General features: G+C 53.5%; 5 protein-coding genes across 5 annotated transcripts in view; 2 read left to right on the top strand and 3 right to left on the bottom strand.

The window, feature by feature from the left end:
• BO86DRAFT_32651 (putative cell wall protein) overlaps positions 1-1,992 on the bottom strand; it is a 2,658-nt gene extending 666 nt beyond the window's left edge. The window contains exons 1-2 of the mRNA XM_025668572.1: positions 1,910-1,992; positions 24-1,808 (exon numbers count right to left, since the gene is read on the bottom strand). Coding sequence (XP_025529617.1) covers positions 24-1,670 — 1,647 coding nt within the window. The 5' untranslated portion in view covers positions 1,671-1,808; positions 1,910-1,992. The remainder of the gene's footprint in view (positions 1-23; positions 1,809-1,909) is intronic.
• A 5,152-nt stretch (positions 1,993-7,144) lies between these two features.
• BO86DRAFT_308477 (serine/threonine/tyrosine protein kinase MPS1) lies at positions 7,145-9,505 on the top strand (the record flags this gene model as incomplete). The annotated part of the gene is made up of 1 exon (XM_025667778.1): positions 7,145-9,505. One exon carries the CDS (start codon positions 7,145-7,147, stop codon positions 9,503-9,505), a length of 2,361 nt encoding a protein of 786 aa, XP_025529616.1.
• Positions 9,506-10,358: 853 nt separating this feature from the next.
• BO86DRAFT_387550 (rRNA-processing protein NSA2) lies at positions 10,359-11,925 on the bottom strand. Its single transcript, XM_025671625.1, has 6 exons — positions 11,841-11,925; positions 11,760-11,770; positions 11,157-11,699; positions 10,875-11,025; positions 10,763-10,821; positions 10,359-10,704 (listed from the first exon to the last, which is right to left on the bottom strand). The coding sequence occupies exons 1-6, from the start codon at positions 11,841-11,843 to the stop codon at positions 10,686-10,688; spliced, it is 786 nt and encodes a 261-aa protein (XP_025529615.1). The 5' UTR covers positions 11,844-11,925; the 3' UTR covers positions 10,359-10,685.
• Positions 11,926-12,050: 125 nt separating this feature from the next.
• Positions 12,051-13,310, top strand: BO86DRAFT_387548 (mitochondrial 54S ribosomal protein bL21m). Its single transcript, XM_025671624.1, has one exon. It carries the CDS (start codon positions 12,170-12,172, stop codon positions 12,917-12,919), a length of 750 nt encoding a protein of 249 aa, XP_025529614.1. The 5' UTR covers positions 12,051-12,169; the 3' UTR covers positions 12,920-13,310.
• Positions 13,311-13,430: 120 nt separating this feature from the next.
• BO86DRAFT_32333 (GMC family oxidoreductase) lies at positions 13,431-15,457 on the bottom strand. The gene has a single exon (XM_025668422.1). The coding sequence runs from the start codon at positions 15,394-15,396 to the stop codon at positions 13,513-13,515; it is 1,884 nt and encodes a 627-aa protein (XP_025529613.1). The 5' UTR covers positions 15,397-15,457; the 3' UTR covers positions 13,431-13,512.
• Between the last annotated feature and the right edge of the window lie 182 nt (positions 15,458-15,639).

Below are 15,639 nucleotides of genomic sequence, written 5' to 3'. Positions count from 1 at the left end.
GAGCCGGAGCCGTGACCAGAGACGGAGCCAGAGGCAGAAGCAGAGCCGGAGCCGCCAACAGTGCCAGAGCCGGAACCACCGATGGAACCGGAGCCTGAGCCGTGGCCAGAGACAGAGCCAGAGGCAGAAGCAGAGCCAGAGCCGCCAACGGTGCCGGAGCCGGAGCCGTGACCACCGGTGACATCGGTAGGGCTGACACCGCTAGGGCCGGTGCCAGAAGGAGAAGGAGAGCCAGAGCCACCGACAGGAGAAGCGCCAGTGGGGGTGGCGGGAGCGGTGGAGGCGGCGATGGGGGCAGTGGATGGGCTGGAAATGAGCTTCGTGGTCGAACCGGAGCCAGGAGTGATAGTGGGGGCACCCGGAATGCTGCAGCCGGTGAGCCATTCGATAATGAGGAGGTTGAAGCTGCTGCTGATCTCGATGTCAACAGCACCACCGAGGACGGCGGCCAACTCGGCACGGGCCTCGACGGAAAGATAGACGATGCTCTCGCCGGAAAGGAGGAGCCAGAGGGTACCACGAAGGCTGGATCCGAGGGATGCCTCGATAGTGCCGGTAAGGAAGGCCTCGAGCTCAGTGATGAGGCTGGTGGAGATGTCAATGCTGACTTCAGTGACAGAGAAGGAGAGCCAGAGGTAGAGAGCGGCCTTGAGTTCGGCTCCCAGGCTGCAGCTGGAACCGGACAACCAGACGGCCAAGGCCGCACGGGCATCGGCGGAAACGGAGGTGGCGAGCTTGCCGGCAATACAGGCCTCGAGGACGACCTGAACATCAGCCTCAATGTCAGCAGAGACACTGGACTCAAGGAAGGCAGAGATGTAAGCTTGGGCAGTCGCAGTAAGAGCACCCTCGCCTTCAATCCAGGCGCTGATGGCGGCGCCAACGGAGACGGCAGTAACACCGCCAGTGGGAATGGAACCGATGGCAACGACACCAGTCTCAATCTTGCCCTCCAACCAGGCCAAGATGGCAACCTTGAGCTCGGCGCTCAGGGAGCAGGACGAGCCATTGAGCCAGACCTTCAAGGCGGCGGCAAGATCGGCGTGGAGATCAGCATGAACACCACCACCAGCGCAAAGAGAGAGACCAGCGCGGAGGTTGGCATCCAGCTCGAGACCGACGGAGCCGGAGATGAATGCGGACAGCGAAGACTGGAAGGAAGAGCTGAGAACCACGCCGGCCTCAAGAGTGGTGACATCAAAGATACCGTCAATGGTCACGTAAAGGTCACCCGCGGCAGCCGTCTTAGCGCAAGTAGGAACGAACAGGGACAGTCCGGCGCACACTTCGGTCGAGAGAGTTGCTGAAGCCTCACCCTCACACCAGGCGAGGAGCTCGGTCTTCAGAGAAGCCTCGAATCCGGCATGAGCGCGGATCCAGGCGGCCAGTTCGGCACGGATGTCGGCATCAATCGCACCGGCCTTGCAACCCAAGGCACCTCCGTTGAGGGCGGCAGCGGCGCGGGCACTGATACCAGCAAGGACGGATGTTGAGCTTTTTCCACCGCCGAGGATATCTTCAACGATGGTCGTCAGGTCCTTGCCGAATTCGGACAGGATCTCGACGGCGAGACCAAGAGTGCGGGGGTCTAGATCCTTGGTGTCCTTGGTGGGGAGAGCGAGAACATAGTTCGCCAGACCGGCGAGGAGAAGAAGCTTGCTGGAACGCATGATGCCAACGAAGCGAAAGGGTATCAGGAAAAGGTCGATAAGGTAATAGCGAAAGTCGATCACGAGTCAATCGGGATGGAACGATATAAAACAATAAGAAAGAAAGAAAGAACTGAGTATGGCCGGCACTAGGGCAGCCTGGTTAGGTTAATGACAGACAGGTGTAAATGATAGACAGGTAATAAAAAAACAAAATGAAAGACAGAACCCCAAACGACAAGCGAAAGGAAGTGACTGACAAAGGGCTTGATGTCCGTTCAAACGAGGTGATCATCATCGAGGTATATATACCCCTGGGGACGGGGGACACTTTCCCGTGCCTGCTGGGCCGGGGGCCGATGGAAACCTGCACAAACCCCCAGTCTGGAACCAACGAATGGAGCAGTACAGCTTGCTAGAGCATGTTGGACCATCTGTGATCGAGGGACCCGGATCTTCGAGACCAGGTTAGCCAAGTGGAGCAGCCGGGTGCCAGTGGAAGACTAGAGAAGCGAACCAGACCCGACTACCGTTGAATGTGGGCTCATCCGAAACAGACTAAACAAAAAGAAAATACTATTTCAGGCAACGGGGGATTGCTAACTAGGAAAGCCTTAGTTCCGACTTGGTGCGGGTCGCAGATGGCCCTTCCCGTCCGTATTATTTTTTCTCTAGCACACGCAGTGGACGCCGTAAGCAGGGGGAGAAGAAGGCTAGGCCATTAGGCCAGTAGGCCAGTAAGCCACAGCACCCCAAGCCAGCCACCATCTCGGAGGGTGGGCGGACAACGGAGAGTTGGAGGAGGCACCGTTGTCAGGGCAAAAGCCCCTCCTGAAAGACGCTAATGTCTGAAGATAGGGCACCGAGCAAAAACGGTGAGCAATTTGGAATCCAGCAGCTCGTGGACTTAACGGAACTGACTGAGAGGAGGGAGACCATCAGCATTGATCCGTGTTGTCAGCGTCACCGATCGACTACTTAGTCTCGCAGACATCAGCGTCGTCGGCTCGAGAAATCATCATCGGCACAGATTTGTGGGGAAATGAGCGACCGACAGCCAACCCACACGGGATGCAGTATTGAGAGTCTGGAACTCTGGATGGTGTTGGATCATCACAAGCCATGCAGTAGCATGCTTTACGATGGGCAATGACGACAAGGCGACAAGCATCGACCGTAGTAGGATAGTCTACCATAATAGACTAGCAGCCTAGCAAATCGTGGGTGGGAGAAGCGGAACCAGACAGGCTTGAATGGAAGGCGACCATGGACGACCCATGGACGATCATCTCAACCGGTGTTTTGCGAGTCTTGTCCCTGAGAGTTTTAGTTCGGGGGCAGGTTAAGTTTCCACGGGAAAAGGGCAAAACATGAAACTTCCCCATCAAGGCCAGCTCCTCTTTTCTGAAAGTTGAAAGTCAAGAGTTCGGACATAAGAAAAGAGGCGCAGGAGTCAAGAAATTTTACTGCCTCAAAAAAATGGGAGGGGTCGGAGGAGGGGAGATGAATAAGCAAGCCTTCACTCGCCCCATCAACACGATTTTGTGACAGATGCAAGTTGACTGGTCAGACTTTCTCTCCGGAGAGTTGCAGAATTTCACTTCCAACGGAGAAAAAATAAACATAAAAAGCAAAAGAAAACTAGAAACGGAAATGAGTAGCAGTAAGTGAGAAAGAAAATTCAGATTGAATATCAAGCAAACATACATCTACTCTACATAGCAATACACAGGCTTCCGTTGGGTGGCAAATGGGACCACTCGTTCCAAACAAACACAAGCATAGATCTTATCTCTATTTACTGTGCGCACTGTACGGACTACTTCATGCTCCAAATACTCAGCTCAGAGCTCAATTTGGATGAGCCGACTTGGCGGCTCAGTATGTGGTCGGTGTCAATAAGGGTCTTCCTCTGGACGCCCCAAATATAGTACCTCAATTTCCCTCAGGTTGGCGGAAGGACTACCGTTACCACTACAGAGGTTCAAACAAGCCATGGCTGTGGCTTCTGACTGAGTAACGTGGAGGAAAGCCAGGCAATCACCTCCTGGCAAGGAGGAGGCGTTCGTAGCAATTTAGTACATGTGTATGGAGTACGAACTGCCCCATAGCAGAACGAAAAGGTACGAGTACTCCAACAAAATCATGACGCCTCTGTAATGTAATGTGCATAGTCAACCAGAGTGTTGTCATTGGTATGGAGGAACCAATTGTGGAGGCATTGGAAGGTGCAGCATTAGCGTGTTAGTCGGTGCTTTAGCGTCGGGTTCCTAGTCAGGGACAGAAAGCTGAGGATGCATAGTCAAACTAGGGCCGTCGTTAGCGTGCACGAACAAACACAAGCTTGGGTGCAGCACAAGAGCTGAAATACAATCAAACAATTCCATCCATTGGGAAGCCATGCATCTGCGTGAGACCTGAACCGTAGAACACTGCGGGCTAGATTTTCGATGATCAAGATGGGTGTGTTGTCGATGCTAGCCAGGAAGCAGGGGGGTAATCTTTGCCCGAACAGGCGTTCCTGACCCAAAGTGCTTATACCCTTGGTTACTCGTTCTTTTCGAGGGCTCCAGTCCCCACACCGACTTCTTTCCCCCCAATGGCCCCAATGGCCTGAGCTGCCGGCTGCCCGCTTTACCCGATCCCTAGTTGAAGCACAAGTCCGGAGAGGATTGCAGACTGCAGTGGATGCCCCTCTCCCCTCTTGCTCCCCACCTTTCTTTCCCCCCTGGGACCTGTGACCATCATAGCCAAAAGGTCAAGGCGTATCTCAAATCTTAACAGCCATTGTGCAAGCTCTGGAACAGAATAGTTCGCCAGGATGTGTGGTGCGGTGCTGGACTATAGGAACTTTAATCGGAGCAGCAAGAGTCATGTGTTTGTGGAAGTGTAGGTTTAAGACTTTGACTTGACCCGGTTTTGAGCGAACCTCGGAGGTTTGCCTGATTTGAATCATTATTGACTGACCAGACCAGATCCGACCGGGTTACCCCTGGAGAACCAACCTGCAACTGAAAATTGAGCCAATCCAAAATGGAATAGGCGACCAGAAGCTGAAGGCGCGATGGTACGCTGTTGCTAATAGTCAATCTAGGTAGGTAAGTTAGGTAGTCGGAGCACTTTGGACGAGACTATAGGATTTGGATTTGGTTGTTGTGGTCCGTGAGAACGGAGAGATTCCGACAGAGAAGGAGGGATATCAGGTGATTTGCCTGCTTGCCTTCTTGCTTCTCTCGGTACGCTCTTGATTTTTACCTTTTCTCCTGTTCGGAGAGAGCCACCTTCACGTCGCCATGTTTCAAGCTGCGACTAGTCTCCTCGTACTACCAGTCTTCCACTGAGTCACTGACTCTTGCCTGTTATTCTTAGCCTTGCGTTCTTGACTCCACGGTTCATCGATCGTTCTCAAACAACCGATCTAAGACTATTTGCCCTGGCAGTCCCAAACTCTAAAGTGAAGCCTATGTCAAAAGCCACGAGACTGTCGTGGCGGCTTCCTACGGAATACTGTTGTCCAAATAGGGTCTATTAGTCCGAGCAGGACAGAATCGTTGCTGCTGCGGTAGCTCGCGAAGATGAATGTCCATTAAGCTACATCCCATGCTGATACCGGACATTGACAGTATACTAAAGGACGTTCTCGCAGCCTGGGTCTTGCTTCAGCAGATCAGCAGTGTGTGGGTCTCCCTTCCGAATGTCGACCGGATCGGAATCGCAAAACAAGAGATAGGGCATGTGTGCATCGGTGGATATCCTATCCACTTCAGCAATCCGAGACGGGACTGCGTCGTCTGCTCTCAGGCGGAAGGTTGGTAGGCCACACGTCACATCCCTATGCTAGATACTTGCAGGTGTGCCAGATGTGGCTAGGTGCAGGAGAATTGGCGGCTTGTTCTCCGGACAAGAAGCTATGACCATTCGATTTTGCAGTGACGATCAGGATGTCGTGCCTCAGAACGACACTATCTGGCAGGTCACTTGGTCCTACCTCTGCTAAATATATCACGGAAGAAGATTTGCGCGGCGGCCGTGCTGAAACGCGTCGGGCTGACGTTGACAACTTGGCTAGTCAACTGTTCTTGGAAGCCTCTTCTGACAGGTAAAACAAGGAGAAGGAGGACGGACAGCTTCGCATTCAGCGAAGGGGGAAACCTAGATATCCAGATATGCTGAAGCAGCGTCTGACCTGTTTGCAACCTCGACAAGGTATCTATCTTCTCGGCGTCTGTCTCCTGTTGTCTCTCCATGGCACCCTTGACCGCCAACCTTTGTAGATTGATGGAACACGACATGTGATCTGAATGAGTTCACAGCCAGAGACTGATGAGGAGATGGATACTGACCATGGCCGGTGTACCATAGCTCGCTTGCAACTTTCAGTAGTCACCGTGACGCTGCCCAATACATCAGCTCTGAGATTTGGGAGCGAGAGCAGCTATCCTCAAAATCAGACTCGCACATAGATTTCGAATCCCGTGTGTAATGATTGTGGAAGACTAGTCCGGGGTTGCAGTAATCATTTGTTTGAGGTAGATGCCGCAGTATACATATACTAATTTGTTTTCATTTGTATCCTGACTCCGAGAGATCAACTCCATGACCAAAGAGCCTAGTTAGCAGTTAATTATCTTTACTTGAGATTGCACACATGTGGGGATGCTCATAGTTCGGACCGTGCAGACTTTGAAGTTTTCTGCAACTATATATTGTTTGCAGGAGTGTCATCTTTCAAACACACGCACGTTCAAGTACTACATGAGCAAATATTTTAGGTATGCAGATATGATAGAACAAGCATATAAGGAAATTGAACCAAGATAGCCATTGGTCCAAAGTATATGACTCAATGCTCAGATCGTCGCCGATGAGTTGTGCAGCAGGGCCAGTGCATGGCCGGTGATGCTGATTTGCGGGCATTCAACATGTAATTACCCGGGATGTTTATATATGCAATTAAGAGTACAGTACGTACTTCGCGCCTCCGACCACATTTCCATTGCCACAGGATAAGGAGTAGATACGATGCAATTTACTGTACATAAGACCCGGGCTGTGTTGACATTGCCACCAAATTGCATTGAAATTGTGTAATTGATGCAGTGTATTGTAGTGTGTACATACTGTGCAGGATGCAGACTGCCGATTGTTATTTGGGGGGAAGGGATTGCCCGGGGCAACGGGTCAGCATCACGTGACTTGGGTGCTCCCAGCCTCGCGCATTACAGCGCAAGTTCCATGTTTCCAATGTTTCCATGCCGAAAACGACCACAAACACCAAACTACCCCGACCTCCGACCTCGACATACTAACCCCTCACAGCAGGTACTCGAATCGTGCTTCTGGGAGGAGTCTAGGCCTGGACACTTGCTGGTGGACATGTCTATGCGACTTTGTCCCCAATTGTCATAATGGCCTCTCCTCATTCCTCCTCAACAGCAGCAGCCGCAGCCGCAGCCTACAACACCCGGCTGCAGCGCCAACCTTCCTCCCGCTCAATGTCCCGCGCCGCGTCTCGCTCAGGATCCAGACGGACCTCACCAGAGGTGCGCAACTCACTCGCCTATCGCCACAGTGTATCCGCTGGGCAGTATGCCGCCGGCGACAGCTCAGATGAGGAGGTGCCCGAGCCCAAGTTCAGCGCGTCCGTCAAGGCCCTACTCGACGAGGACGGACTCGACCTGTCGCCGCGGTTACGCAACAAAAACCTGGGCTCGGCCGGTTCAAGCCAAGAGAGGCGCTCGCGCACCACCTCGCCCCTCGATCAGTCGAATGGAAGCCCCGCGCCCCGGGTGGTTCGGATCGCTCCCTCGCTCAGCAGCCGGAGAGAAAGCTCGCCGTTAACCAAGACCGAAACCGCCGAACATGGCGAACGAAACGCCGTGCAAAATGATTTCATTACGCCCGCACCACGCACACGGAGTGTCCGTATCAATGCATCGCGCAGCAACACCCGATCGCCTGCGTCCCTGTCGCCGTCCCAGAGGCGATCGGCCGAGAGGAGCTACATCGACGACCAGGAGCATGGGAGCGCGACACGCTCGGGGGAGAAAATCTACGACGATGAGTATGCTCCGCGGCTGGGTACCGCATCCGTGCTCCGCACGCGAAACATCGAAGATATGGGGATGCACAGCTCCTTGCGCGTCAAACGGGTCGGCCGGTTGACCGGTACTTTCCTCAATGGGCCAGCGCGGAGAGGTGTATTACGACGGCAGAGTGAAGAAAACGAGATTCGGGAGACCGATTATGATGACAATAACGATAACGACCACTACCACTACAAGAATACAGCGAAATCCTCCTCGCCCAAAGTCTCGTGGGCCGACCCGAGCCCACCCACGAGAAGCGAGGAACGCCGTGATCGAAACCGAGACCGGGATGCCATTGGCGACGGCTTATTCTCCAGATCGTCTTCTCCGAAGTCCTATGGCTCACACTCCAAGTCCACCCCTGGCTCTTCGTCGGGAATGTCATCGAAACCGTCGAGCGCCAAGGACCAGCCGGTATTCAAAGTACCTCCCCCGCCAACGTTACCTTCAAATCGTGACCAGGAGAATGAGCCACCACCGACCTTCAAGCGGGTCAAACCGCAAGGTTTCAACCTGCTTGACAAACCTGTGGTCTACGAAGAAGAAAAGAAGGAGAAAGAGAAGGAGACGCCCGCAGACCGGAAAATCCTAGCCACACGAAGCAACAATACCCCTCATCGACCCGCTCCGCCTCCCCCCAAAATGTCTGTTCTGGAAACTGCCACAGCTACTGGTGGAGCAGCTACAGCATCTCAGTCTCGCAAGAAGCGCAATCAGGTTTCAGTTAATCACAAGCCTTTCACACGCCTTGATTGCGTTGGCCGTGGAGGAAGCTCTCGTGTTTATCGTGTGATGGCCGAGAATTACAAGATCTTTGCCCTGAAGCGAGTCAACCTTGAGGACGTTGACCCTGTGACATTGGCCGGTTACAAAGGCGAGATCGATCTGCTCAAGAAGCTTGAGAACCTGGACCGCGTCGTGCGTCTCTTTGACTGGGAGTTGAATCAGGATAAGCACACTTTAAGTGTACTGATGGAGATTGGTGAATCCGACCTTGAAAAAGTACTTACCTACCGACTAAACGCGGAAGATGCACGATTCGATATCAATTTCACTCGTTACTACTGGAAGGAGATGCTCGAATGCGTGCAAGCAGTACATGACTACAATGTCGTGCACTCGGATCTGAAACCCGCCAATTTCCTGCTTGTTCAGGGCCGACTAAAGCTCATCGACTTTGGTATTGCAAATGCTATCCAGGACAACACCGTCAACGTGCACCGCGAGCAGCAAGTAGGCACGCCGAACTACATGTCTCCCGAGGCTCTGATTGACTCTAACGCCTCCCTCGGCTTGCCGGCAAGCGTGGGGAAGATGATGAAGCTGGGCAAACCCAGCGACGTCTGGAGTCTCGGATGTATCCTGTACAAGATGGTCTACGGCCAGCCCCCGTTCGCCAAGATCGCCAAATACTACGAACGTATCCTGGCCATCCCGAATCCCAACGTGAAGATCGACTTCCCCGCCTTCGCTATCGGAGGCGTCCCTGTACCGCCCGGGTTGGTTCGTACCTTGAAACGATGCCTTCAAAGAGACCAGACCCTCCGGCCCACCGTCGAAGAGCTCCTCAGCCAGCGCGACCCCTTCCTGTACCCCGACGCGCAGCTCGAGGCCGCAGTCCCCGTCACGCAAGATATGCTGAACCGGATCCTGGTCAATGTGGTCAACCACTGCCGTGTCCGCGGCATCCCGAAGGACGAGGAGCTTGCCGCCTGGCCGGCCGGTTTCTTTGCCAAGATCAAATCAGCCCTAGAAGAGGGTCCCTAAACCCACCCCGTACACTCTGTGACTGCATACATACCCTCTCACATAATTCCCTTTGTTCTCTGATTGAAAGCCCCCTCCTTGTTTGGTATATTACCCATTATCTTGATATCCTGATTGATCCCGGCGTTGTGCAGTCTACCACCCCCACATCTTGGGAGGAGGCTTGTGACTTTCTTCTTTCTTCTCCCTTATCTCTTCTCTTCTTCTCTTCTTGTCCTATTCTTGGACCAATCCTTTCCCCCCCCCCACATTTCTTCTTCTCACCCATCCCCACACTTATTTTGGATAGCATCAAAGTACTGGGACGGTTTCCGGGGTGATTTCATCATTGTGTGTGTCGTCGCGCTTCAGCCCTGTTTGTTTTTATTATATTTGGTCGGGGTTGCTTTTGTATGCCTTGGAAAGCTCCCAGCCGCAGGAGAGCATGGTGCATCCGGAGTTTTGTACTAGGTTCCCACAAGATTTCCGCCCGTTCTTCAATAATCTGGAATAGTATGGTTTCCCGCTCATTTGTTACGAGCTCAAGACACTTTTTTTTACCTGCGTCTTTGATAAGTGCATTGCATTGTATGTTCTAGATTCGCGCTGAGAATTGTTTGTGCCATTGTTGGATTCCGTTGGGCGATGCGGGAAGGTACTAGTACCTAGGTAGGAGAGAGTGTGCGGCTTAGTAGGTAGCTTGTATGAGTTCATCGGGTATTCCTTAATCCAGTCACTCAAAGGCTGCTATGAACATGGTCCAGGGGGCACAACACAACACAAAACCGAACCGTCACCCAGGTGCTGGACTACTTGTACACCACATTTCTGCAGCGGAGTCTCCGGAACGACTTTCCAAAGGATTGATCGCGTATCAATTCATCAAATCGAGAATGGGTTGATTTTGTATATCTAGCTAGCTACTCTGTATGTTAAAGTGCAATTCAAATAACGGGAATCTCTTTTTCAGGAAGATCAATCACAATGAAACGAAGCACACTTTGCGCGCCACTAACGCCACACACACCCGATGATAAAAATCCACTCTCTCGAAGCAAACACGCAACGAGAGGATAACGAGAAAAAAAGAAAAAAAAACGCACAAAACCAACGGAGGTTATTGGAAACAAGGGAAGGATGGTTAAAGAGCCGTTGGTGTCATGATCGTTGACATGGGAGGGTAGAAACGGATGGAACTGATTTAGTTGAGGAGGACGGCGCTGTGAGGGGTGGTTAGTATGTGAGGGTGATGAGAGGTTTAGAAGATTGGAAACCTACTTGACGGTACCGTCGAGATCGGGGTTGTTGGTGACCTGGGCATATTTACCCCAAACGACCTGTTCGCTGTTAGTATTGGTCGTGGATGCCCAGAACGGAGGGTGTAGCTTGCCTTTCCGGAGGTGGTGACGAGTCCCAGCTCGGAGACGTTGACTTCGAGCACGGTACCCTTGGTCAAAACACCCAGCTGGGTGTAGAGGGGGTTCTGGGGGTTCTTCTTGACGGACAGGATGGGGAGTTGGACGGTGACGCCGAGCTCGGGGCTGAGGATTGAGGCAAATAGCGTTAGTATTGAGCGGGACGTGTGCTTGTCAAGGACCCAAAGGATAGGTCCGTGCTGAGTGGCGTTCGACAACCGAACCGACACACAAGCGATAGAAAGGGACAAACGTACTGCGTAACATTGGCCTTCTTGTACCGCAGACCCATGGGGCGGATGAAGCGCTCGTACTTGACGGGCCGACGGGTGAAGTCGTTGCCGACGAAGGTGGGCTTGGTGATCATGCGCTTCCAGGACTTCTTGTGCGTCTTCTTTCCGGTGTTGACGACCTTGAACATCTCCTCCTCACTGATACCCTTGACCTTGGGCAGGGGGACGGCGAACTTGGCGGCCTTCTCGTTGCGCTTGTCCTTGATGGCGCTGGACAGGGCCTTGGCGTTGGTGGCCTGCGAGCGGTCGAGCAGGTACTGGGGCAGGGGCGTCTTGGAGGGCTCCTCGGGGGCGGAGGACTTGACGTTCTTCTCCTCCTGGGCCTTGATGCGCTTCCGCATCTGGATCTTCTCCTTGTGGCGCTGCTGCTGGTACAGCTTGGCCCTCAGACCGCGCAGGTTCTGGGCATCCTTGGACTGCTGGTGGACCTCACGGGCCTGCTTCTTGCGGGCGCGCTCATCGTGATCGAGACGCTTACCGTGCTGTTTCGTCCAGCGTTCGATATACCTATTTCATCCTGGTCAATTTTTTTTTTTCTTCCGGTGGCTCGGGAAGGGTGCGACGAACTCGTTCTGAGGCTGTTCATTGTGGAAGAATAAATCGTTAGCGAGGATTCTTCAGTACGACAGTATCGAATCAGCAACATACCATGTTGAAAAAGCGTCAAAGCGAACGACAAAATCAACAAAAGAGAGTGAGAGAGAGTGGGGGTGGGGAGGAGGGGAGGTCTGATAGCCAGCAAGCAAGCAAGCAAGCAAAAAGGTTGATACAAAAAAGTTCGGAGACGGCTTGGCGGGCGCCGACCGATAATCAGTCACGTGGCCCGACTTTATCGTCCCGTCCGGAATTTCTCTCTCCTGTGCACTGAAGCGGCCTTCGCGGAACCTTTTCGTCTTGCTGCGGTGTCTCCCCATTGACCAAGCAAGGACATTTGCTTCACTTCAATCGAACCTCCTCAGAAGACACCGCCATCGAAAATGTTCTCCCGCACCGCCCTCGCCAGGGTCTTCGCCCTACCCATGAAGGAGCAGCCATGCGCCGCCGCCGCCATCGCCGGCCGCTTCCCCGTCGCCCGGGCCTGTCTTCACAGCAGCGCCGCCGCCCCAGCCCCAGCGACAACGACAACAACATCCTCCTCCTCCTCCTCCTCCTCAACAACAACAACAACACACCCAGACTCCCCACTCGCCGCGACCCCCCGAGCGCAAACCTCCACGCCCACCCCGCAAGAAACCCCCCTGTCTTCAACAACTCCCTCGGCCATCGACCTCAAAAAGCCCGTGGCCCCGACCTTCACCGCACCGCTGCAACTCACGCCGACGCTGCTCGCCCAGCTCCCGCAACTCACCACCCAGCAGCCGCACTACATCATCGCGCACCTGCACGACCGGCCCTACCTGCTGACGCAGGGCGACGCGATCCGCCTGCCCTTCCTGATGCCCAAGGTGAAGCCGGGGGACATCCTGCGGTTCAACCGGGCGTCCGTGCTGGGGTCGCGGGATTTCTCGCTGAAAGGGGCCCCGTACGTCGATGAGCGGCTGTACGAGTGCCGCGTGCGCGTCGTGGGCGTCGACTCCGAGCCCCTCCGCGTCAAGGAGAAGACGAAGCGCCGCCGCCGCCACGTCCAGATGATCCGGAGCAAGCACAAGTATACCCTCCTGCGGGTCATGGATGTCAAGATCAAGACGGCGGAGGAGTTGTTGCGGGAGGGGGCGGTCGTCGCTTAAGAGGTTTTTTGCTCTTTTCGAGATCGTTGGATGGGGGTGCTGCTGGAAAAATGGTACTTGTGGATTCGGGGCTTTTTTTTTTTTTGTTGATGGTGGATGTTCACACAATGTTCACAAGGGGCAGTTGTTGGATGGGCACAGAGAGGAAGAGAGACAGGTGAAGACTGGGTAAGGACGGATGGTTATGATGGTTGGAACCTGCAATTGCGAAGGAATCATGTACAGATAGAAGATGTGTCTGTTTCCATGCACCATGTGGTGCACTTGTATTGTATCTCATAATTGGGTTTTCGAATGTTCAATTTGCTTTGTTTCTTTATGTCTTGACGGAGTGGATTTGAGACTCAATCAGCAGGCAATGCGGATAGTCTCTGGTGTCGACAATAACCAGTCAATGACAATGCTATGGATGGATGTCTCCTCAAAGTGATCAGCCGTGAGCCCAGCATTGACTACCCCACGCATCATGATCGACAGATGGGCTACGCTTACAGACTGGTTCTTAGGACTGGTCCAGGAAGATTGCTTTAAGAATGGTTTATATACGAAGCCCAAAGTCGGCACACGAGGACAAGCCACCACACCACACCTAATCAAGGGTTTGCTTGCAGTATCTCATCTGCAATCTTCTCAGCCAGGGCGTAGATGGTTGCCTGCGGATGACCCGGTGGCAGGAAGGGGAAACTGCTGATATCCACAACCCGCAGACGTTGCACCCCGAATACTCGGGCAGCATTGTCGATGACTGCCATATCATCGCCCTTTTGTCCCATCTTGCACGTGCATGAGGCATGGTTGATCGCTGACGCATCTTGTCTAAGGAACTCGCGCACCTGATAATCCGTCTCCACTTCGGACCCTGGCACGCACGATTCCAGATCAATAACTCCAATCTCAGCAAGATGGGCCCAAACCTCACGACTGCGCCTAAACGCCTGAATTGAAGTATCCATGTCTCTTGGGTCAGCAAGCCACTGTGGGTCAATGATAGGCGGCGTGGACATGTCTGGACTGGCCAACGAGACCATCCCACGAGAGAACGTAGCCTGAACTATTGATCCCATGGCGATGGTGTAGTTTCCCTCAGAAGCATCGGTGGCTCGGCTCACACCACTAAGTGCCCATTCGATCTCGGGCCAGTCCCCGGGAAAGTCTGCAAGTCCCATGAGATTCTCCTCAGATAGCTGGGAACGGTATTGCTGCGGCAGCTTTTCGAAGCCAAAGTACCCGGGCCCTATGATTGTCAATGGCCCTCGGGCGTTCTCAAGAAATTGTCGTACATGTAATTGGTTTGATGCCTCGTCAGTCACCAACGAAGGTACCATGTGCTCGTTCACACGGCATGTTGTAATCACGACAGGATGATCTTGCATGTTCTTACCGACGCCTGGGAGGTGGCTGATACAGGGAATACCATATCTAGAAATTTGTTCGCATTCCCCAACGCCAGAGACCATGAGCAGTTGCGGAGACTGTATGGGTCCAGCTGAAACTATTATTTCTTCGCGAGCTCTGAGGTAAAAATCGAGGTTCGAGGTACCAAACGTGCCGGCTGTTGAGACGAGGACCTCGGAAGCGGCTTTGTCTCCGCCGTCGAACAATATCTTCTTGGCGAGCGTGCTTTTGTAAATTGTCAGTTTGTTTCCACTATCGAGTGCCTCTTGCAAGAAGCTGGACTCGGATGAGGAACGATGGGCATTCTTCGGATTGATAGTTCGGCTCATAAACCCGGAGCCCAGCAGGCCGCCACTGTTGAATTCCGTCTCATTAAACCCAAGCGAATCAGTCAGAACTTTGCGTACAGTATTCGCCAACGGATCGATCCAATTCCCCGACGAGACTTCAAGAGGACCACCATCATCGAAGGCGTCCCTGTTATGCAGAATGTCATAATCACCCCAGATGGCCGGATCCGGCGGAGTAAAGCGCACAGACTTCTTGTACCACGGCAGCATGCTTTCGAAAGTATAGCTCTCGTCACCCACTTCCTCTGCCCACTTTTGCATGCTGTTCTTGGTAGGGCGGTTATAGTTCATACTATTCTGAGCGGAGCTGCCTCCTAGGAGCTTGCCGTGCGCACAGTGGAAGACACGGCCACCCAGGACTTGCTGGGGCTGCGTCTTGAAGCCCCAATCGTTCAGTGGATGATACGCCTCGGGGGCGTCCCCGCAAAAGAGCCCTCGGGCGTACGCAGGCACGACGGACCAATTGCCATTGTCGATCTCGGAGAATCCACCCGCTTCGACGACCGCAACGCTGAAGCGTTCACTCTGGGCGAGACGACTCGCGATCGTCAAGCCAGCAGTTCCACCTCCAATGACGATATAGTCAAAGGTTGCGTTTACACCGGGTGTACCGAAGGAGGTTCCTAGGAGAGGACCTCGTCGCCCGTAGTGGAAAAGGTTGAGGTCTTGCTCTTCCTGGGCGAAGACTGCAGCTGCAGCTGCGAGGCTGAGTAGAAGCCAGGAGGTATGCATGGAGGACTTGCTCGGACCTAGCAGTAGTTGTTCAGAGGACTAATGATAGAGGATCTTCGTGATAACGATGCTTTGGGGGGGGGGCATTCGAGGAGATGAATGTCGGATAACGATGCGATCAGTGAATGATATGCCGTTTGAGGGAGTATGAAGAAGAAGCACTCGGCCAGGAGCGGTGGAAGAGGATTTGTTGGCAAGAAGAGGGGGGGAGTGCAGTAACACGACATGTTTACTCAAAAGGGA

This window comes from Aspergillus japonicus (assembly GCF_003184785.1).
Source record: "Aspergillus japonicus CBS 114.51 unplaced genomic scaffold BO86scaffold_12, whole genome shotgun sequence".
In the NCBI taxonomy this organism is placed as follows: Eukaryota; Fungi; Ascomycota; class Eurotiomycetes; order Eurotiales; family Aspergillaceae; genus Aspergillus; species Aspergillus japonicus.
This window is presented reverse-complemented; position numbering and strand designations above follow the sequence as displayed.